The 24832-nt window shown below is 41.6% G+C and overlaps 2 protein-coding genes across 2 annotated transcripts; one reads left to right on the top strand and one right to left on the bottom strand.

Moving 5' to 3' along the window:
* Window positions 1-8114: 8114 nt before the first annotated feature.
* On the bottom strand, window positions 8115-16357 carry slc25a11 (solute carrier family 25 member 11). The gene is made up of 9 exons (XM_080792172.1): window positions 16196-16357; window positions 12660-12812; window positions 11812-11929; window positions 11449-11537; window positions 10368-10458; window positions 9545-9635; window positions 9111-9210; window positions 8958-9009; window positions 8115-8778 (listed from the first exon to the last, which is right to left on the bottom strand). Exons 1-9 carry the CDS (start codon window positions 16258-16260, stop codon window positions 8623-8625), a joined length of 915 nt encoding a protein of 304 aa, XP_080648298.1. The 5' UTR covers window positions 16261-16357; the 3' UTR covers window positions 8115-8622.
* A 7927-nt stretch (window positions 16358-24284) lies between these two features.
* LOC308335251 (C-type natriuretic peptide 2-like) lies at window positions 24285-24590 on the top strand (the record flags this gene model as incomplete). The annotated part of the gene is made up of 1 exon (XM_080792269.1): window positions 24285-24590. The coding sequence occupies one exon, from the start codon at window positions 24285-24287 to the stop codon at window positions 24588-24590; it is 306 nt and encodes a 101-aa protein (XP_080648395.1).
* Window positions 24591-24832: the final 242 nt, after the last annotated feature.

The raw sequence follows: 24832 nt of genomic DNA, 5'->3' as shown, positions 1-24832 counted from the left end.
TTATGTGTGTGTGTGTGTGTGTGTGTGAGAGAGAGAAACTGGTTCAACCTGCAGCTAGTCATTAGCAAAACTGTTAGCAAACAATGGAGTGGGACACGCACACCACTCACACACACACTCAAGGTGCAGTGAGTCATGTGCACATTTGTAAACAGAAAACACGTTTTTAGGTCGGGATAGCAGGTTTATCCAATCCAAAGAGAGAACACATAGGAAGTGATAAAACTAGCAGATTGTAATTGGTGGAAACAATGCTTTTAGGCCACAGCAAAAAGTCTGGTGTTGAATTGACTCTCACAGTCAATTTCAACTCTTTTTCAGACTCTATAGGTCCACACTGTCTAGAGTTAAATTAACACTTGGAAATAGTTCAACATTTAACACTAGTTAAAGAGTTCCTTCTTTAACTCTTTATCAGAGTTAAAGTGTTTTGACAAATAACACTGTGCTGAGTTCTCTATATCAGAGTTAGATAACACTGCTCTGAGTTAAAGGTTTACTCTGGTACAGAGGTAAATAAATTAATGTTTTACTCCTTACCAGAGTTAAATTAATTAATGTTTTACTCCTTACCAGAGTTAAATGTTTTACTCTTTACCAGAGTTGAAGTAATTGGACAAATAACACTTTAAATCAGTTTAAAACATGTATTGTCGTTCATTCCAACATTATAAATAGCCTGTATCCTGCATCCTAGACTCACTAAATTGAGAGAATGCAATCATGTGACCCTCCAGGGGTCCTGGGATGCAATACTGTACTCTGTCGTCATTGAAGTCAGACACATGACATGTCCCTGGGAAAAAGACCACCCCGGGCCCTGGCACCCATTACATTGAGAACCTATTTAAATCACTGAAGACACATTAAACACAAAATGTGCTTTGAAAGTTCAAATGTCCCGAGTGAACGGTTTGCCTGGCATGGGATGAGGTGCTGATCCATGACGATGTAGACGTTGTCGATCTTGCTCTGACACCCAACAGCAAGGAGGTAGCCTACTGCTGTGGATTCTCCTGGTTGCGTAGATGCTCTTCCAAACTGCAGCATAACTAGGGTTGAGATAAGGAAACATTAGACAAGAATAACGTGCAGCTGTGAAGATCTTGCCACTCTCTCTATAGTAGGCTACATCGCACTCTGCAAGTTGACATACTACCAATATGCTAGACAGTAGACACACTGATGATAGAGCGTAACAGGGCTGTTATAAAACAAGAATGAAACAGCAGTGAAGTCTAGGAAAAGCAGCATTTCTCAGAAGAGAAAATCTCCATAATATCATTACCTTAAAGACTCAAGTCACTTTTCCACATTAAGTAGCCATGTAATAAGCGGGATAATGTATGGCTAAGTGGTCATTGTTTCTAGATAAATCACCCCTTCTGTGATTTTATCTATCAATAATGACCACCTAGCCATACATTATCCCTTACATATCGTTCATCCTAAAAATGGAATGTATCCTACCGGAGACTCCGCCGGTCATCAAATGATGGGCTTAGCAATGTGACAAAAACAAAACTAAATCTCCACTAATTCAAAGTTTTCATGGGGTGTGAACATCTGTGTATTTGAAAGAAAATAAGTATTTTTTTGGGTGAACTACGCATTTAAAGCTGCACTATGTAACTTTCCTCTTGCCTCCTCTTTTACCATTGAGCTAATAGAGCCTGCCTGCTCAGGGGATCATTTCAATCTTGACCATCAGGTCAAACTTCACACACTGATGATAGAGCGTAACAGGGCTGTTATAAAACAAGAATGAAACACAGCAGTGAAGGTCTAGGAAAAGCAGCATTTCTCAGAAGAGGAGGAATTACTTTTACATTAATGAAAATCACATCCCTGAAGACTGACATTCTGCATCACAGGGATTGACCTTTGGAGACTTCGGGCCCCAAGGTGATGGTGGAAGAAGATGCAGCAGCATCATCATCAGGGAGGCCATTTCTGGTCTGTAGACTAAGGACAGTCACTACAGAGAGAACAGGGAGTCATTTAGTTGAGGAAGAGTTCATGCTTTCACATCACACCTACCCGACAAGCAAGATTACACAAAATACCAAACCCATTTTATTTTCATGATTGAAGCGTATCGCATGGTAAATGGTGCATTTATATAGCGCCTTTCTCCAAGGTGCTTTTATTACATTCACCCATTCACACACATACACCGATTGCGGCGGAAGCCATGCAAGGTACCAACCAGCACATCGGGAGCAATTTGGGGTTCAGCGTCTTGCCCAAGGACACTTTGACATGTAGACAGGAGGAGCCGGGATTCGAACCGCCGATCCATGGTTCATTGGACGACCTGCTCTACCTCTTGAGCCACAGTCGCCCCAATGGGCCATAACATTTTGGAGCCGTTCCGACGGGTCACCACATCTAGCCAAATTAATCATAGTGATGGAATCTGTAACTGCAATTATTGGAGACTACATTAGAAAAGTACCATAACAGTATCTTATCTTAAAGTAGCAACAACATCCTACCTTACACTACCACCAGAAGATCAGTCAGGGTCTAATTTTAATGTTCAGTGATTCTTCTACACAGAAAGGCAACACAATTAGAATTCTATCAGAGTATCAGAATAATGTAATGTTCACTGTTTGTAGCCTTTACAGTTTACAGAGGCCAATCTTTCCGGTGATAAAATGGCCACCAACGTAATCAAAGAAGTCAATCAAAGAACAAGATTCCTTTACAGGATCTCCTCACTGGTCAACAAAAACACCTTGAAGACCTTAACAGGAGCCCTCGTACAAGGTTTCTTTGACTATGCATCCACCTCTTGGTACCACAGCACCTCAAAAGCCCTTAAAACAAGGCTCCAAACCTCCCAAAACAAACTGGTCAGGCTCCTACTTGGCCTCACCCCCCGAACCCACCTCACCCCTGCCCACTTTGACAGGCTGGGATGGCTTAGGGTCGACGACAGAGTACAGCATCTTGCAATGGGTCTGGTCCACAAGATTCGATACACCACCAAGATACCTATGTACCTGTCTAAATACTTCCTTAATGTAAACGAAGTCCACACCCACAACACCAGAGGGAGTGCAACAAACCATGTACAACCCAGATTCGGCACAAACAAGGGACTAAATTATTTTCGCTCCTATGCCACCAAAATGTGGAACGCCCTACCAACAGTCATTAAGACATGTGAATCCCTTGACTTCAAAACCCCTCTCAAAGGGCACCTACGAATGGCTGCAATTCGAAACTGGCCCCTGTAAAATCTGAATCCCCCCACTGCCCCCCCCCCTTTTCCCCTCACTGTATGTATCTTTTCCCTTGCTGCTTCCTGTTCCAGAATTCCTGTTCTGTTCTTTAACTAGAAGTGTCTATTTGTATGTCTCTAAATGTTTTGATGAATTGAACAATGTGGACCCTGTTGTAAACAAGTGTAATGCTTAATTGGGTCGTCCACTCACAGTTAACAGTCTTTGTATTGAGTTTGTGCTTGAAATGTACTGTAATTCTGCAAACTGTTAATAAATATTTCAATCAATCAATCAATACAGCATAAACTTGTATTTTTGGCACCAAACGGCCAGTCGGGCCAGACCATGGACTCAAACATTTTGTAAAACCTACAGGCCTATAGGCCTACAGTCTCCTACATCCGTGGATGTTTCCTTGTAGCTACATTAATGCAGTCTGCAGCACACATTTGTAATTATTTCAATAAGTCTGCACTTACCATGTTAGAAGAACACACATTGAAGAAAATGTGACTTGTCTACCGTGCATGTCTGTTGCTGTTCTCTCAGTGTTCTGTGTAACTAACTGTTCTCCATCAATTCAAACTGAAATGCAGGTGTGGGCAGGAGGAGCTTAATTACATCTCTGATGAGTTGGGTTAACACTTGTGTGAACACCATTTAAATCAGAAAATGTTGAAATTACACTTTGGGAGTGGAAATCAACTCTGGATTTAATCAACTATTTAAAACAACTCCAAACACTTAACCATTACACCAGATAGTGTTAAAATTACACTTTTGGGGTGGAATGAACTCTGGGCTGAGTTTGGTAACACTGACGTGATCAACTCTTTCAAATGACTCAACACTGAACCCAATTTAAATCTGAAGGTGTTAAAATGACACTTTGGGAGTTGAAATCAACTCTGCAATGTTTAACCATGGAATGTCAACTCTCCAATTTCTCCAACCGGGCTGAATGAGATGTTGAAAAAAAAAATCTACATTCTATAATTGCGTAGACTTCTTGTAAATTAAGTAATGCAGATGTTTAATAATTAACTCTTGAGAGTGTCAAATGAAACCAAATTACGGGTCAATTTGCTTTCATTTTATGCTCTCAAGAGTTAAATTATTGTTAAACAAGATCTATAAGGGTCCAGGCATTTGGTTACCAACTGCCTCATTTAGCTGGGGATCGTTGGCAGTGATACAAATACTGCAATGTAGAAATACTGTTACAAGTAAAAGTCCAGAATTAAAAATGTACTTGAGTAAAAATATAAAAGTATTGGTATCAAAACATATACCGGTAGGCCTACTTAAAGTAGGCTACAATATAGTAAGACTATCCATAATGCAACGCAACGCGTTGTGAGCTTCATGTATATTGGCTATTTTCAAATAGCCAAAGGTTAAATAGGACGTGGTAAATGTATATGTTTTGTAATAATAATTCAAATCTATAACTAGCATTTTCAAATGAATGTAAATGTAGTGGAGTAAAAGTGCATTTGCCTCTGAGATGTACGGACTCCACTACATTTCTAAATTAGAAATACTCAAGTAAACTCAAAATCACAGTAATTAGGCTTGCCTTGCGTTTAATTAAAAAAATAATAATAATTTAAAAAAAGAAGGAATCTGGCTTTGCTGCTACCTTGTGGCGATAACAGTACACTGCAAATGTTATAAAGCATAAATCGTACTGGCGTTTCTAATAATGAGCGACAATAAACGTGTGTTGGCAACACACGTTTATGTCTTCTTCATTATTAGAAACGCCATTATTAGAATCTATTCTAAGCAATGTAACGCACTGGTTTCAGTGCAACACAGTGTTGCACTGAAACCAGTGCGTTACATTGCTTAGAATAGATTATAGGCCTTTGTGTGAGGCATCATGGTGTAGCATGCTAGCTGCTAGCTCTATACTAACTATGAGTATACAGTGCTATATAGGCCTATACAATGCTAGGCTAGCTATAAAATGCTAGGCTATCTAAATTACTTTTAGATGTAGGCTAGTGTTTTTGTTGCTCTGTAATTCTTTTTATTTATTATTATTTTATAATTTATTTATGTTCTTGTTCAACTAGTTGTAACAATTGTTTTGAAAGTTTAAGGCACTTTATAAATAAAATGACCTTACCTTACCTAGTTGTTATTCAAAATACTGCACAGCACAACCAAGTGTGGTTGGTGTGATTATATCCACAAGCTCTTCTTCAGTCGAAACTAAACTACCTGTTGTATAAATATTCTTCACAATTTATTTATTGAATGCACTTTCCATTGCAATCTGAACTGCGACTCGATCACTCTTCAGACTACATTTTAGCCTGTAGCACTTACACTGGTCAACAAAAACACCTTGAAGACCCTTCAAGAGTTGTTTTATATGTTAGCGTAACACCCAGGAATCGAACCCAGGTCCGCCGGGCCAACATCTTAAGTTCTTAACCACTAAGCCAAAGCAATAGAGGGTATGCGCCTTAGAGTATGGTATGCACATGCTTAAAGTGAATGGCACATAGAATGGCAAAGCAACATGCTGAGCTTAACATTGTTTAATGCAATCAGATAGGACTTTTCTGTTTGGATGTCTGGGCTGTCAAGGCCAGAAAGTAGTTTTTGCCACTCAGTAGGCATTCCTGCATAACTTCCTGGTTTGATGATGATGTCACGTGCATGCACTCAGGGGAGATATGAGACTTTTGAGGTCATCAGGCTGAGGCTGTGAGCCACTGCTATAATAGCCTTCAGTTAATACAGCTCTACATGTTCAAATCCCTGTTCTCCTATAGTTAATGCCGTAATGCTGGAGACAGTGTTTCAACTTTACTAACTGAAGGCTAACACAAAATTACCAGGAGACTTTGTCTGAGTGTGTCTTACTGATGGTGCAGTGGACAGTGGTATGATCGACACTGTACGGACATTCCATGTTCAAGTCCCATTGCTCCTATATAGCAATGCTGCAGTGCTTTGAACTTTTCAAGGCTTGAAAAAAACAACTCATAAGCACCAGGATGGTGTCTTGGCTCAATGGTGTGGTGACCGCTTGTACAAGGTTTCTTTCTTTGAGTATGCATGACCTATAATGGTAACAGTCCACAGCACCTCAAAGGCCCTTAAAACAAGGTTCCAGACTTCAAAAAACAAATTGGTCAGGCTACTACTTGGCCTCACTCCCAGAACCCACCTCACCCTCACCCCTGCCCATTTTGATTGGTTGGAATGGCTGGGTCTGGTCTAAAAGATTCACTACATCACCAAGATACCCATGTGGCATGTACTTCCTTAATGTCAACAAAGTCCACACTCCCAACACAAGAGGGAGTTCAACAAACCATGTGCAAATCATGTTCAGTTCGGCTCAAACAAGGGATGGCACACAAATGTGGAACGCCCTACCAACAGCCATTGAGACATGTGCATCCCTTGACTCCTTCAAAACCGCTCTCAAAGAGCATGGCTGCACTGGCAGGCCCCGTAAACAAAAGGTCTCAGTTCCCCCCCCCACCCCTTCTCTTTAAATATTATGACTTGAAAATGGTGGACCCTGTTGTGAACAAGTCTCAGTGTTTATCATGGTTTTTATATTGACTTGTGCTTTCGTTTGAAATGTACCCATTCTACATACTGTGAAATACGATTTTCAATCAATCATTGACCATGTGTTGTTCTTGTTTAGGCCTACTGGATTAAGTGCCTAAATTGCAAATTGGAAACATTTCTGGCACACAGGATGAAATCCTCTTTGCCAGACTCAACACAAACACGTATATTTCTTTAAATCGTGAAAACACATACAATCCCACATAATAATTATACACATCCTATGCTTTCATAATTTCATTTTCTACAATTTAAAATATAGGTCCACAATTCATGTGCACTCACTCACACGCTCTCACTTTTTTGTATACAAGCCAGCTCTATAATTGTACAAAAAGTATTTTGTTGACCAAAATATGTCAAGTCTATTCTTAAAAGTATGAAGGAGCCTAGACCACTTCCTCTGTAAGTTTAATTGTTCCATGTTCTTACAGCTCCAACTGTAAAGAAATTATCTTTTCCGAGTGACACTTTAGTCACTCAGATCTTTTTTACATTTTTTTGGTCATAACATTTTAAGGGAATTCCCTCTCAACACATATACCTGTTATTCACAAACGGTCTCGGCTGTAAAGTCATATATCTGGTGGACAAGTTTATAGACCTCAATTATATCTCCTCTAGACCAGCAGTTCCCAAACCTTTTAGCCTGTGACCTAAAACAGAAATGTGATGTCTCCCCGGGACACAAACTAGTGAAAATAGCAGATCTACAGAATTCTACAAGATCTACTTGTAGATCGGCAATTTTCACTACTACTTAAACATTTGATTTCGAATTTATTAGAAATCCCCTGAAATTACTGGAAAAAGCTTTTTGGGAGAGATTCTTCTTTTTTTTTAAATACAAATGTGTCCCGACCCACTGTTGGGAAACACTGGTCTAGACTGTGCCTCCTACACTAACGTAGGTATCCTTTCTATGACAGTTCTTTCAGACCTGGTATTCATTTAGTAGCCCTTCTCTGAACCTTCTCAATGTTCTCTCTATATATATTTGATTCTGTAAGGGCACCCAGATTTAAGATTAGATCACACCAAGGATTTGCATAGCGGTATAAATAATTATTTACATATTTCTTTTAAGGTCTAATTATCGTCAACATGGAGTTTGCCTTTTTTTCTTTAACTTTTTTCAGAGATGAGCATTTTAAATTCTAATGAATTATCAACCACAAACCCCTATATGCTTTCCTTGTTGTCACCCAATGTGCAATTGTTTACATATATGGACCAACAAATGATATGACAACAAAGCAGAAGCAAAAACCACGATTTGAATTAATTATTCATCTACTTTATAGTTCATGACATGACGTCATAATAATATAATTAATTATTATTACATTCTTTCTTATTACAAAAAGAATATGTGTGTGTGTGTGTGTGTGTGTGTGCGCAGGATAACCGGGACAGTTTTGACCCTCTCAGTGGCTCTAAAACCAAGTTATGTTCATGTCTAGAACCCCCTAATGAATATGTACAGTATTCCTATCAATTATTAATGAACATATTTTGTGCCAGAGATCAGGACAGAATAGAGAATCATTATGATGTAACAGCTTTACAAATCACTGCTGTAACGAGAGCTCTCTCTCTCTGTGTGTGTGTGTGTGTGTGTGTGTGTGTGTGTGTGTGTGTGTGTGTGTGTGTGTGTGTTAAATAATGTGTCTAGGCAGTGGCGTGTCTGGGTATTTCCTCATTTTATTTGTCTGTGTGCGTCTGTCTGTGTGTGTGTGTGTGTGTGTGTGTGTGTTTGACTGTGTGTGTGCGCGTGTTGCTTCTAGCGGTCCAGGACGTATTGTTTGTAAGACTTGTTCATCTGCTCCAGGAAGATGAAGGTGAGGACGGTGTGAGGACCCAGTCTGGCATAGTACGGAGTGAAGCCCTTCCACAAGGAGAAGAAACCTTCATTTTTAATCACCTTGCCTAGAACCTCCTGGTAGAGAGACATAGACAGACACAGAGAGAGAGTGAAGCCTTTCCGCAGGGAGAAAAAAAACCCTTCATTTTTAATCACCTTGCCTATAGAACCTCCTGGTAGAGAGACATAGACGCACACAGAGAGAGTGAAGACCGACAGCGAGAGAGAGAGAGAGATGTCTTAATTTAACTCACCAAACCGTTCTTATATTCAGGTTTTCCATCGATCATCCTCATATTCTGAATCCTGAGAAAGAAAAGAAAACACAATACAGTGATTAAAAATGACTATTGTATTGGTGTGTGTGTGTGTGTGTGTGTGTGTGTGTGTGTGTGTGCGTGCGTCACCTGGTCTTAACGATGTCTACGGGCATGGAGGCAGCGGTAGTGACCAACCCACTGATCATACTGGCACAGAAATGACACAGGATGTCATCACCGAAGTACCCTGAAAACACACACACAGTTAACATCTTTATTTGCATTCACATTTAACAAGAAATTATTGAACAAACAATAGTAGATGCACAACCTTGGAAAAAACACACACACACACACACACACACACACAGTTACTGTAAGTTATTGTTTTTTCCCCCTCAGTGTTGTTGCCGCTAATAAAATTATGGTGTGCTCATATTGTGGTGTTGCACTGCCACCCTGTGGTCAAACAGAGCATTAACACAACGTGTCATTTCAGACAGTAGTCTAGTCTAGTACCAGGGTTCTCAACCTTCTAGGACCCCCAAAATATTGGAGCCCTGGTGCATGCATGCGTGTACCTGTGTCCTGTAGAGCTTGCTTGGCCTGAGAATACGAGGCGAGTTGAGCTGCATTCACGACCACTGCACGAGCCATGGTGGGGACGCAGCCCTGCACACGCACACACACACACAAAGGTCACATTAGGCTAGTAATGTTTTTTTCTTTTCTTTTCTTTTTAATGATAAGAACGATTCCATTAAATTCCCTCCAGACATCCTGACTGATAAAAAGTACAATAGAATAAATGTTTAAAACCAGGCATGTGGACACTGAGGTCAGCAGTTTGTTATTAAGGCACTGAATGACCTAAAATTAGAATAATATATATATTTTTAAAGTACACCCCACTTTCTCCTGTTGGACTTTTTTATTGGCCAATAAATGGTTTGTTGCGCTAATCAAATATGCTGATTGCTCAACACTAAACTCTTAACAACAAAGTTGAATATCATTTCAATCATGAAATATAAAACAACATTTCTGGGACCAAGACCGTAAGACATGTAATATCTTAGTAATAGAGAGGTATGGTCAGATGTTATGGTCACTCAATGCTGACAGCTGGTCAGCAGGTGGTCACACACGAACATGCACGCACGCACACGAGCCGCAGTCTCTTCCTGGTTTTTAGACAGCTGGTGGATGGAAATTAAGCTCCACCCACACTGCAACTTGCCACGTCGGCCACAAAACCGGAAACACTTTGTCCACGCGGCAAGTTGCAGCATGGGTGGAGCTTCATTTCCATCCACCAGCTGTCTATAAACCAGGAAGAGACTCCTGCCGCTCGCGGCATTTTTCCGCCCCTTGTCGTATATATCTGGGTGCACTGAGTCTCACCCTCCATAGTGTGACCACTCCTTCTTCTTTGGTGATTCTGGCCAGAGCGTTGAACACGTTGCTGTAGCCCCTCTTCTGGTCAGCGGGCAGACTGCAGGACGCACACATTGTATACACAATGAATACAGAGTGTGTGTGTGCGTGTGATGCACAATCTAGGTAAAGATGTGTGAATGTGTGTGTGAATGTAAAAGCTCTTTGGATAAAATCGCTTTATGAATGCACCATTTAAAATTTCAAGGTGAAAGTAGTTTTTAGTTGAACATTAAGCGTCACGAGAAACAATTGCGATTAATGAGTTATTATAAAACTGATTAATGATTTAATACAGAGCTACTGCAGTGACCTTGTGTTTATATTAAAGGTCAAATTAAAATGATATTAAACATAATAAGGGTGACCAGATCCAAACTGTTCATTTGAGGGACAGAAGTATCTCTTGTGTGGGACAGGATGGGGTTAGGAACTTATTACTTAAGTTATAGTGAAAATATGTTGTTCCATAAAAATGTTCGCTCTGAAATATATATATATATATATATTAAAAGATTTGTGCCACATTTTCACGATTTTTCAAAAATAGCAGACCTACAAGCTCGTAGCACGGCCCTCGGTGCCGTGCTATGAGCTTGTAGATCTGCTATTTTTCAATAGCTAAAGTATAACATAATCCATAATCCCGTCTAGAATGGGTTGAATGCCTTGATGTCATATTCGACCATGGGCCTAATATTGCCCATCATTTTGCCTCTGGCGATATTTCTCATTCTTAAAAGCACATCTTGCAGGAAAAGGGACAATGAGTGAGCTTTACGACAGAAAGCCAACTTATTAGGGCATTTGAACACTGATGCCTGCCAGTCACAATGTGGGACAGGGTCTCAGTTTGTGGGACGCCTGAAAAGTCTTGGAAATGAGGGACTGAGGGATCTGGTCACCCAAATATTGTCTTTGTTTCTTTTTTTTAGCACCTAACTGATACGGTCACCTTGTGGTCAGTAAGGGTACTGCATGTGTGTTTGCTACGTCCTCATGAAGTTACAGCAGACAGACAGACAGACAGACAGAGACAGGCAGGTACCGTCCATCAGCAGTCATCCTGATCAGAGCGACCTCAGCTGGAGTTCCAATGAACGCTCCTGTAGCTCCTGCTGTCATTCCTATGAGAGCCTGCACGCACACACATACGTGCACACACACACATGAGCTTGTAGATCTGGTATTTTCAGCATGCAACCAAGTGTAAAATGACTTATACTGGATCCTAGTCCCTTCCTAAAATTTTAGTCTAGTTTTTATTTGTTGACGAAATTGTCAATATATTTAGTCTTAGTTTTAGTCATCATAGCTTAGTTTTCATTTAGTTTTGTCAGTGGAAAAAGGTAGTCGTTTTAGTTTTAGTCGACGAAAACACTGATTAGTATCAGTATGTGTTAAATAGTACCTTCATGAGGAAGTTAGGAGGAGTCCCATCGGCGGCGGTCATCTTCTCAAACAGGATGGTGTAGATTCCCAGTCTGGTTGTTGTGTAGGTGGCCTGACGTAGTAACCCTGCTGACAGACTGTCACGCACACAGACAGCATTTTAAGTTAACATAAGTTTTAATTTACTTGTACATTTCTTGTTTAAGTATAACAAGTAAATGCATTTGAAATTAAATAAAATTGTTACTTTTCAGGATTCCAATTCAAAAATAGGTTTTGCCTTGGCAATGTTTTCTACTTTTTTGTGACATAGAATGACAAAGTGAAGGCATTGATTAAGAAAAATAAATGGAGATAAGAGGTTTTTGTCTTTCTCTGGAGTGAGGCCCCCTTTACACGAGAACAGTGTCCATAGAAAACTGCGTTTTCGGGGGTTGAAAGCGCAACAAATTGAAAATCGAAATTTGGAGTTCCTAGAATGAGCAAGCGCTCCGTTGCCACGCTCATCCGATGAATGCAAATGTAGCGACTAGCGATGGTGAATGTAAACCATGATGTAAACAAACAGCCTTGTGATAGGAAGTAGAACAGAAGTGCTTCTTTGGCGTAGCCACCTGGCATGCACATTACAGTGTTTTCAGTCATTACAGTGTAAAGGATGAATAAAAAATTTGAACGCATCGGGACATTGCCGTTTTCTCTGGAGCCCGTTTCCATCTAAAAGTGGCCTGAGTGTGGAAATATAGTGGCCCTCTAGAGTGAGTGTAGAAATATAGTGGCCCTCTGGAGTGAATGTGGAAATATAGTGGCCCTCTGGAGTGAATGTGGAAATATAGTGGCCCTGTGTGTGTGTGTGTATATATATACCCAGTATATACTCCAGATACACCTTCATTCTTCAGGATAGAGGCCAGGGCATGGAAACTCGTCTTGTATTCTTTAGCTTTAGATCCTGCACCGGCGAGCTGCATTCTGTTCTTCACCAGATCTAGAGGTTGGACGAACACTGTGGCACCCATCCTACACACACACACAAGATAATCGTCATGAATAATTTCCCTTCACATTGTTAAAGATTTCAAATGATAGACACCATAGTGCTGCACGATTCTTGCTCAAATGTAGGGAGATCGCACACTGTAGGTGTCTGAATCTAGATCTCCATCTTTTGTTTGAACACATGTCCTTCCTGACTTGTTTAATAAGAAACAAATCTACATTTACAATTACAATTTAGACATTTAGCAGATGCTCTTAATCCAGAGTGATTTACAGTAAGCAAGAACAACGCATGGTAATACATCAAATACATAACAAATAGTCATCAAGAATCATACGTAAGCTACGGACCTATCCGTCTAACAGTGGAATATCTATATAATAAACTATGAGCATACACTATAGTGCTATGTCTACATAAAATGCTATATAAATAACATAAGTTGAGCCTTTGCATATGCCTGTAAGGTCGTCGAGGCTAGTGCAAGTTAAAGGAGCAATTCAACCAAAGCACCCAAAAGCAGCGGTCTAATGGAGTTTTGTTTGTTTGTTCATTCTGTTTTTGGAGGTACGGCAATTTAATGACGTCATGACACAAAGAACAGCTGACATTTTTATTCAATCTATTCATTCATTCATATTTTTTGCTAGCACCATAATACTCTAGTTCAATGTCAACTTATAGCAAGAGAGCACACACATGAACACACACAGATACACACAAAAACAAACTTATTGAGTAACATGTTTAAAATAATTTAAAAAAAGTTAAATGCTTATTAAACCAGCTGGACATGTTTCTCGCTCTCTGTCTCTCACTCACTCTCACACACACACACACACACACACACACACACACACACACACACACACGCTGGGGAACCAGTTGAGTCTTTAAAGGTTGACAACATGGCTCAGAGGTCATGACCTTAACTGGGCAGTCTCTTACACAAACAGACAGACAAACAGACAGACAGACAGACAGACAGAGTCAGACAGACAGACAGACAGACAGACAGACAGACAGACAATTGTATGGACTGTGTGCTACTATTAGGCGTAATAAAAAGGTGTAATGTTTAACATTACATAATGTTACATAACAATTACACAACGTTTCCAATTGCATTGGCACCAAGGGTTGCCCACCTGCCCCTGGCAGCTAAATAAAGCACTAAGGGTTGCCCACCTGCCCCTGGCAGCTAAATAAAACATTAAGGGTTGCCCACCTGCCCCTGGCAGGTAAATAAAACACTAAGGGTTGCCCACCTGCCCCTGGCAGCTAAATAAAACACTAAGGGTTGCCCACCTGCCCCTGGCAGCTAAATAAAACACTAAGGGTTGCCCACCTGCCCCTGGCAGCTAAATAAAACTCCAAGGGTTCCCCACCTGCCCCTGGCATGTAAATAAAACACTAAGGGTTGCCCACCTGCCCCTGGCAGCTAAATAAAACTCCAAGGGTTCCCCACCTGCCTCTGGCAGGTAAATAAAACACTAAGGGTTGCCCACCTGCCCTTTACCAGGTAAATAAAACCTTTTGGCAGGTGGAGTTTCAGGTTACCTGACCAGGCAAGTGCTCGTTTGAGAGCGGAAGCAACCGTCTATAAACACAACACAAGATATCTGTGAAATGTAAAATTAGAGCTGTGTTAATACCAGGAGTATTCACACAAACATGGGGGGCCCCTTGTGGTGCATTAGATTAATCGATATGGCAATATATCGATTGACAATCCGGACGATAGGTGAATCGATCGAGAGGCTGCTGTATTGATACAGCAATAAACGGCATGAATTATCTGGGTGACGCAGTGTTGCCAAACGTACCTCTACCTAAGTTATCAAAGCACTCCTAGCAAGTTGCAATGCACTCCCTTCCCAGACCCCTTGTTAGGATGTTTAGACCAAGCCCCGTGAGGCTCTCCAGTGTTGAAGCACTCAGCCCTAGTGGTTGGAGCGTGAACTGCCAAGGAAACCCCGTACAGCTGGTTGTCCAGAACCGCCCCAAAAAGGCCTCTGCCCGGGCTCTGCACCGGGCCCCTTCCCAGTGTCCATATATGGAACTGGCCTGTTCTGACCTCACAACACATATTTGGGCATGCCTGACACAGAACTCAATACATGGATGGGCATCAAAGGGAGACAGACATAATATCTGGGTGGGGCATGCATTTCCAACTTGCATCGTTCCAAGTAGGCCAGTGGGGGCACCGCAGGGAGTGCATTGGCCGGTGTCGAGACTATCGGACCAACGGTTGTCCATAACCTCCCAAAAAGGCCTCCACACCCCCACAGGGCGTGTACTCCGTATGCATTTACAACTTGCTTCGCTCCAAGTAGTGTGGGCCTGATAGTGCTTTATTGTATTTATTTGTGCAACATGGTCATTATTTTCGAATAAACGTTTAATCAAGATATATCGATATATATCGTATTATGGCCTCTGTATCGTGATACATATCTATCGTAAAATCCACCACTACTTGTGCCCCCCCGTGTGTGTGTGTCCAGCTGGTGAAATAGGTCTACATCTATTCTAAGGTAGCATAGACCTGTATATGCATATATTATCCTGCTCATTACTGTAAACAAATATATATATAAACATACATCTTCATGTTTAAGCACAAAATGCATTTTGAGAAACCACAAATGTTCCGGGCAAACCGTGCAGCCTCCCCACACAATCATTCTACAGGTGTGGCCCCCGCACTAATCTAGTTGAAAACCCCTGGTTTATACTAGGCTATGAAGACCCCTGTCTTCATTTTTAGACAGGGGTGAAACAAGTTAGCCCATGTTTTCCCAATGCAATCTTAGGGAAGCAGTATACTGCCACAGGCTGACTAAATAAGCAATTTAAGCCTGATTTAAGCAGTTGTTTATCATCTGTAGCTAGCCAGAAATAGCTTTACCCTTTGGAAACAATACAGAGAAAAGGGTTTTCTTCTCTGGCATTAAAAATGTCATGGCAAATATTGAGGCATGACATGTTTTTGTCTCAACCTGGAATTTATAAATGCATTCATTGATTCATTCATTCATTATAATAATACTGTAGTGAATGGCATTCAGCACTAAATGCACAGTGCTGTCACTCTGGGTTACTTTATTGATTATTAGCCAGTGATGCTAAAAGACAATATGTACAGTACTTTATAATTAGAGTATGACACGGTCAAGAAGTAGCCTACAGTGACAGCAACAGCAGCACATGCTGCATGACATTTAAACAGTGTTGTTAGCATTAGCATCGTTACTAGCACAGTGAATGACATTTAAACAGTGTTGTTAGCATTAGCATAGTGAATGCCTTATATAAACAGCACAGTACAGTGTCAGTGAGTTCTGTTAGCATCGTTAGCATAATTAGCATCATTAGCATATATCCTCATAACTCTCACCCAGCGAGTCCTCCGAACAGGAATTTGACAGCCTTCGGGGAGGTCTTGGCTTTGGTGTCCGCCATGGTGTCTCTCTGGTCGGTCACTGGGCTGTCTGTCTCACCGCTCTGTCAGAGCCGACAAGGTGACACTGTGCACTGCACAAACTCAACACACACTGGGACTGTGTTGCCAGATTGTGTGGGATAAATAAGCGACCAGGTCTGTGAAAGCAAGACCAAAAGAAGCCACTGACTAGAGCCACATCGGTGCATTGACAGCAGTGTCCACTTTATTGCCAACTTGTTGAGAGTTTGCTATTTTCAAAAAGAAAAAGTGAAATACTTGGAATAGGCCGATACTATTTGAAAGTTAAACATGTTTTTCTGATGTCTGTCTGTCTGCAGATAAATACATTGGGCTAATTTGTTAAGTTCATGCAAATGTTTGAGAATTGATTTAAGCAATGATTTTTATTTATAATGGAAGCAACTCAAGCAAGCCAAAATAACTACACTTTTAACAAACCGCAACCAACTTTACAGAAAAACAAGCCCAAAGTCGCTTATAATAAGCACTTGGCAACACTGGGAGACTGGGACACTCCAGAGCGCGCACGTCGTCACGTCGACGTGAACCGAGCGGAGCAATGGACCAATCTGGACTCTAGAGCGCTCCGCTCCGCGGGAACGCGCACAGCCTGATTGATTGATTGAAACATTTATTAACAGTTTGCAGAATTACAGTACATTTCAAGCATAAACTCAATACAAAGACTGTTAACTGTGAGTGGACGACCCAATTAAAAAGTCCCCTACCAACATGTCATTAAGACATGTGAATCCCACACAGTCACTCACTCTCTCTCACACACACACACACAGACACACACAGACACACACACACACACACACACACACACACACACACACACACACACACACACACACAGTGACTCTTGACGTCAGTGCTGCTTGGTCAGGGTCCGTTGGTTGCCCGGCGATGGTCACCGTACGTACGTGTGTGCGTGCGTGCGTGCGCGTGCATGTGTGTTCTGAACTGATTGATTATAGGCTAATTTAAATATGAAAACAACAGTGTTTGTGACGAATATGCAACATGCCTTCTTTAATTGATTGATTTATTCACAGTTTGTAATAGGACAGGACAGGTATATACATTTCAAGCGAATTGAAGCACAAGCTGCAAGTCAATACAAATTGTTAGGCTATTGAGAATAAAACCATGAAAAGCAGTAGGCCTATAATTAGACTTAATAGTTCTGACGAATTGAAAATCTATAGATTTTCAATTCGTCAGAAGTTAACACAAATATAAAAAGCACCCCCAAAACACGTGACGTGACGCACCCACCACGGACGCACAAAGAGAGGAGGTAATGAGGGGCTAATGATCGGCGCTAAATGCTTTTTTACGACCCCTTTGTGTGTGTGTGTGTGTGTGTGTGTGTGTGTGTGTGTGTGTGTGTGTGTGTGTGTGTGTGTGTGTGACTGTGTGTGTACGTGCGTGCTCCATTGTTGAGGTGACACTAAAAGCTCCTCCCGTCTCCATTGTGAGAGAAGTTCTCTGACGTCAGCTGAGACCCTCGCACATACACACGCACGCACATCACACAATCAATCACTGCAAACAGTGGATGTTTTCAATTCAATGAATTTAAAACGTATCCCTTATTATTATTATAATAGTTAATTCATGTTTTAAATAAACGTCATTGTTATTTAATTATTCTGTAATCTGTGAGCTTGTAGATCTGCTATTTTCACTACATTTTGTGCAGCGCTCAGACTTCCCTCTCCAGAGCAATAGTAACTTCCTCCTGGGGGATCCCAAGGTGTTCCAAGGCCAGTGAGTCGATGTTATCCCTCCATCTGCTCCTTGGTCTGCCCCAAGGTCTTCTCCCAGTAGGACGTGCTTCGAGGACCTCTCTAGGGAGACGCTTGAGAGGCATCCTAACCAGATGCCCGAACCACCTAAGCTGGCTCCTTCCCAGGCGAAGAAGCAACAACTCTACTACGAGTCTCTCTTGTGTGACTGAAAATTCTCACCCTATCTCAAAGGGAGATGCCACCCACCCGTCGAAGAAAACTCATTTCTCCGACCCCCCCCCCCCCCCCCCCTCCATCTGTGAGCCAATCAGCAGGTTTAGGTCTGGACAATTACGAAGTACACACACTTACACAAAGTACACAACCGGTTCAGAGAGCACACACACACATACAGTACATACACACACAACATTTACGAGTGTACACACACTTTACGGAAAATGCACTCACTTAAAGTATAGCCTATACACACCCATACAGCACAATTACACAAAGTACTAACCCTAAACTAACCCTTAACACAAACACGTTTACACAAAGTACACACATGGACTCAATAGACGCCTGCTCGACAGTGCTCGTGCCGCGTGGCGTGGGTTCCACAATGAGAACCAGTCCAGGGCCGAAGTGGGCCCAGTGGGGTCCAAGTTATAGGCTATATGCTACCATATAGTTCTAAATGTAAACAACACAGAGGTACAGTCAGACATTAACGCTAAAAGGATAACACAATACTTTATTATTAGTCATAAATGTAAACAACATTAAAGCTAAAAGGATAACGCAATACTTTATTAGTCAAGATAAGGTTGAAAATGGATGAATGTTCCTTTAATGTTTTATTGTAAAACTCATTGAATTGTCTTGTGTCGTTAATGTGCTTCACAATCAACTGGCCTGGACTAATGAGGCGAGATAATTAGTTTATGACGTCTGTGTGTGTGCGTGTGTGCGTGTGTGTGTGTGTGTGTGTGTGTGTGTGTGAGCGCGCGCGCGTGCCAAACGCATTTGAGGTATTTGTAGCCTACTTTACTTCAGTATTTCCAATTTCCAGTACTCTTACTTCTACACCACTACATCTCAACGGCAAATATTGTACTTTTTACTCCACCACATTTATTTGAAAACTTTACTTACTTTGTAGATTTTGATTTATTATTGCAAAATACATTAACCACTTCAGCCATTTTATTTTAGCCAAATGTATGTTAAATGGCACATTCTGCATAATGAGTACTTTCACTTTTAGTACTTTAAGTACATTTTGATGCCAATACTGTACTTTCCGGACTTTTACTTGTAACGGAGTCGCTCTACATTGTAGCATTCATACTTTTACTGAAAACTTTGAGTACTTTTTCCACCACTGAAATCGAACGTGCACACGGTCGCAGTGACATCACGAGCGTTCCCATGGCGGCGGCCGGTGTGGCGTGAAGCCTTTGGCCCCGCCCCCTCAGACGGGAAATACTTCCTGACGACCACCTCGTAACCGTGGCGACCATTTAACGAGGGGGCGTGGCCGCCCGGGTCAGAGGGATGTTAGGGTCCCAAGTAACCTCACACTGCGTGCGCGCGTGTGTGTGTGTGTGTGTGCATGCGTGTGCATGTGTGTGTGTGTGTGTGTGTGTGCGCACATACTCTTGGATTATATGTCCCTACAAGTATAGTGACAGTGACAATTTACAACAATGTAGTCATTTATCAGACGCTCTTTAGTCTTTATACAGAGTGACTTACAATAAACATGTCCATAGAATGCAAAGACAGTGTAGCGTCTCAGTAAACTATAGGATCATAGATAGCAGAGAGACAGTGTAGTGTCTCAGTAAACTATAGGATCATAGAATGCAGACAGTGTAGTGTCTCAGTAAACTATAGGATCACAGAATGCAGACAGTGTAGCGTCTCAGTAAACTATAGGATCATAGAATGCAGACAGTGTAGCGTCTCAGTAAACTATAGGATCACAGAATGCAGAGAGACAGTGTAGCGTCTCAGTAAACTATAGGATCACAGAATGCAGAGAGACAGTGTAGCGTCTCAGTAAACTATAGGATCACAGAATGCAGAGAGACAGTGTAGCGTCTCAGTACACTATAGGATCATAGAATGCAGAGAGACAGTGTAGTGTCTCAGTAAATTATAGGATGTAGTATAGTGCCTCCGCACGCACCCTCAGATCTGCAAATAAATTTGTACTCGAGGTTCCAAATACCAATCTACGCTCCATGGGGAACCGGGCCTTACCTGCAGCTCGCCAGCACCGCACCTGTGGAACAGCCTCCCTATGGATGTGAGAGTGCCACAGACTGTGGAATTTTAAAACAGGCCTGAAAACGTTCCTATTTCGGAAGGCATTTTCATGTTGCACTGTTAGTGTGACCGATGTCAGCAATGTCCTTTTTTGTGCTTGACTTTTTTTTAATAATCCTTCTGTGTTGCTGTACTTTACTATATTAATATGTTGGATTTGTTAATGTGTATTTTCTATTAATATATTGATGTTATTGTGTATTTTCATACCTCTTAAACCCTCAACTCTTAGTAAACTTGACATTTGACTCTGTACTTGGTCCGCTCATTTTCTCCCTCTACACCGAAACTCAGCAGATCTGCAAGCTCACAATGACTAGTACGTGTTTTTCCCCTTTTTAAATTTTCTTATATGATGATTTCCTGATTTTCATAGGATTGTATATTTGTCTTTATAATGCTCTGATTAATTGAAAATGGAGGAGCCTGATGTAAACAAGTCTTAGTGCTTTTCATGGTTTTGTCCTCAAAGTATCCGTTTTTGTATTTACTTGTGCTCTCTCGTTTGAAATGTACCCATTCTAGTTACTGTGAATAAAAAAATTTCAATCAATCAATCAAACCGGGAGCCGTTTTGTGTGTTTGTAGATCTGCTATTTCTGGCTAATGTTGGCCTCAGAATGGGGATTCTAGGGTGCGTGCGTGCGTGATGGGGCTTCCACCATCACGATCACGGTTGTCACCGGTTACGGCGGTAAGAATGCAGTGACATCACAACAGAAAGAGGATGGTCCTATCATAAAATAGAAAAGTAGAACAATGCGATGACATCACAAAGAATGGACCTATAAAGACAGCAGCGGTTTGAAGCGCTCACATCAGATACTGGACAGACCCAGTTAGACCCGTCCTGATCTCCAGGACAGATCAAACTAAAAAAAGAACACGCTGGATTAAAATATTCATCCAATCGGAAGATACATCTTATACCCAGGAACCTTTTTTTAGGAACAAATACGAGACGACACGTTTTCTGGACTTCGGGAAACTTTATACGAACATTTTGTTTAAAAACCAAAAACTTTTTGTTGGAGAGAAAATAAGATATTTCTCTTTTGATCTGAAACATCTGCGGAAAAACCTTTCTCTGGACTTCTGAGAATTTCCAGAGGACTTTTTTAAAGAACATTTTGGGAACTTATTCTTTAAGTGAAAAACCTGGATGTACATCTATAGATCTACTGATCTACAAGAACAAAGATGGCCGTCCCATCTTCTTCATCTTCATCATCCTCTCTGTCTGTGCTGCTAGTTATCCTGTCGGTGGTTGCCATAGAAACCAGACCTTCGTCGCTACGACGACACGACGTAAAGGTGGGTCACTTTCTTCATCATCAATTATATTATTATTATTAGGTATTATTATTAATATTATTACTCTACTACAACTATTTGAAAACAACTTTAGTTACTATAGTTACTTTGTAGATTATTATTATTATTAACCAGGTGAAAAGAAGCAGCTTGGACTCCTCATGCATAGAAGGAGGCATGAGGTTAGTCCGCTGCCCCCCCAGGTTGGCAGAGGAAGTGTAGCGCCCAGGATTACATTAGATAATTGGCACTGGGTGAATAAACTGGGTTGCAAAATCGTGGGATAAAATTTAAGAGAAAAACCAATACTTTTGTACTTTTAAGTAAGTACATTTGATCTGGATTGCAATATTGATACTTTTACTTAAGTAAAACATTTGAGTACTTTTTCCAACACTGCCCCTCATATTATTGAGAGGCGCTAACTAATCAAACGTCACACGGCAGCCATAAGTCGATGGACTTTTCAATGTTTAATCGTTTAGAGCACTTGACGTAAATCAGTGGTTCCCAAAGTGGGGTCCGGGGACCCCCAGGGGTCCTTGATGATAGTTAGGAACAAAATGGAAGTTAGTGTACAAATGGAAGCAAATGGATCCTAACGGGTCCATTTAGTTCCATTTGTACATTAACATTTGTTACGTTAACATTGATTTTATAATATCAATTGGGGGTCCCAGAGATAGAAAAAAATGCCATTAAATGGGGGTCTGTAGACTAATGCACGTCAAACTAAACGGCTTGAGAATCACTGCTGCAGCTGTAAAACCTCCCCTGGCATATCTTTTCAAATGGTCTGTGGGTCTAATTAGTGTCCATTTGAGGGTCCTTGACATGAAAAAGTTTGGAAACCACCGACGTAAATCATTTGCCAGCCAAGTATGGACTTTAATGTTTGTTTAGGGCAGTTGTGATGCATGTGATTTGTTTGCCAGCCAAGTCTATAGACGTTACTTTGTAATGTGTTTGTTTTAGAGCACTAAATGAAGACGCAAGACATCACATGGCCGATATAAATACAGTGGGCGTCCCTCACTTCACAGAAGTGTGATGTTTGAGCGTCACTAGCCCCTCCAATGCATGGCTTTCCGAAAGTACGTCATGTGGCAGCCAGGTCTATGGACTTTTAATGTTTGTTTAGAGCCTAATTAAAAAGAACCGGACGCCAGTCAAGTCTATGGACTTTAATGTTTGTTTAGGGCTATAAAAGACAACGTGAAATTTGAGTTTTCAACAGGCCTGAAAATTGAGGCCCGGCCCTAACTGGGCCCTATACTGGGCTGGTCCGAGGCTCTGCCTGAACAATTATCCACATTTTTATGCCCAGAAACCCGGAAAAAAACAGAGAGAGATAAAAGAAAGATCGCCAGTAGGCACTATAGGCGGCAACAGTGGCTCAAGTTATAGGGCAGTGAAAGAAAGGACATGCATCTTTCATTCTCTCTCTCCCTGACATTCTCGCTTGCTGCTGCTGCCTGTGTGATTTATGGTTTGTGGTTTCGCACTGAACAGCAGAATGGGCAGATCTATAAATTAGCAATGTCAGTCGATCATTTCACCGGTTACTTGCTTAAGCTGCGTTTTTTTTTATTTTTATCTGAGAATCTTAATTTCAATGTCTAACATAAAAGTCTACATTTTGCTGATATACAGAAAGAATACAAAAGGCATATTATATTCCTTAATCAAATATGTATTTGACCATTTGAGATAGAGGGCCAGGCAATGGCATCGTTGTATGAGGAATAAAATAAAATGAAAAGTGCACTGTCTTGTCTGTCACATCACATGCAAAAGCAGAGACATTTCTGTGGCTACCGAGATGGGGGCGGGGGGGGACTTTTTTTAAGAGGGGACACAGACAGAAAACCACCCAATGATAAAACCGCAGACCTTTCAATTATGTATGTAAACTGTTTAATTGAAGAATTAATCGTGACAGACAGACACCACCATGATTCACCATGCAATGCAAATCAGGCTTGTCTTCCCTCTGAGCGCCGGCTGTAAAAGCTTTAGTAATGTAAATGGGTCATTCCTACTATTCGGTGCCATGTCCTCCTAGTAACCTTAAAAAATAAATTATAATCTGAAAGAGGGCATGTTCAGCTGTCAGAAAAACACATTTGTCCAGCTTAATGCATTATTATCTCCACCAGGCCGAAGGCATGGGGAGAGAGTTGTATTTGCACTCCGTCCGTGCATGTGTCTGTGTGTCCATCCGTGTGTGTGTCCGTCCGTCTATTACCAGCTAATCTCCGGCACCGTTAACTGTCGATGCCACATTTTGCACACACTCCCTGGATGCCAACGATAAACCTCTGCCCCAAATTTTCCAGAACGGCCTGTTATAGCGCCACCAGGAGGCCGACTTTTGTATTTTTATATTACTCCAAATTCTGTCCAAATATCCTGCATATTGTTACACACTATCTCTATAGTCATGTGTTCAGGACCCCCAGAAGTGCCACCTGGTGGAGCTGGCATAGAACTGCAGGCATAATTGCAACTGGGCTACAAGTTCCAATGTCACTGATTCCTATTGATTGGATAACGGTTATCCTGAAAACGTAAAAGCATTTCACAATAAAGGTCTCTCTCTCTCTCTCTACATGTCGGTCTGTTAGGTGATGGACTCTCTCTTTGGCTCTCATCTCGCTGCTCTCATCCAAGCCCCTCCCCCCTCCTTCAATGACATCACAGAGGAGGGCTCCGCCCACATGTCCCCCCCTGCCCCCCTGGTGGAGAACCAGGGAGTGATGACGGGGCGTAAACAGGTAGTGATGAGCCCAATCTTCCGGGACTTGCTGTTCAGAACGAGGAGGCGTAGCTACAATAGGATGCGTGGCAGGAAGTCAGTGGGCTTCGGAGGAGGAAGAGGATGTTTCGGGATGAAGATGGACCGCATCGGATCCATGAGTGGACTGGGATGTTAGAGAGAGAGAGAGTGTGTGTGTGTGTGTGTGTGCGCACGCGTGTGTGTATTTGACCCATCCTCTTTTGGAGCAGTGTGTGTGTGTGTGTGTGTGTGTGTGCGCGCGCGCACGTGTGTGTGTGTGTGTGTGTGTGTGTGTGTGTGTGTATGTATATATGTGTGTGCATGTGTGTGTGTATTTGACCCATCCTCTTTGGAGCAGTGTGTGTGTGTGTGTGTAGGGGGGGCAGGGACGTTTAATTG

Source organism: Protomyctophum bolini, assembly GCF_963924005.1.
Source record: "Protomyctophum bolini genome assembly, chromosome: 20".
In the NCBI taxonomy this organism is placed as follows: domain Eukaryota; kingdom Metazoa; phylum Chordata; class Actinopteri; order Myctophiformes; family Myctophidae; genus Protomyctophum; species Protomyctophum bolini.
This window is presented reverse-complemented; position numbering and strand designations above follow the sequence as displayed.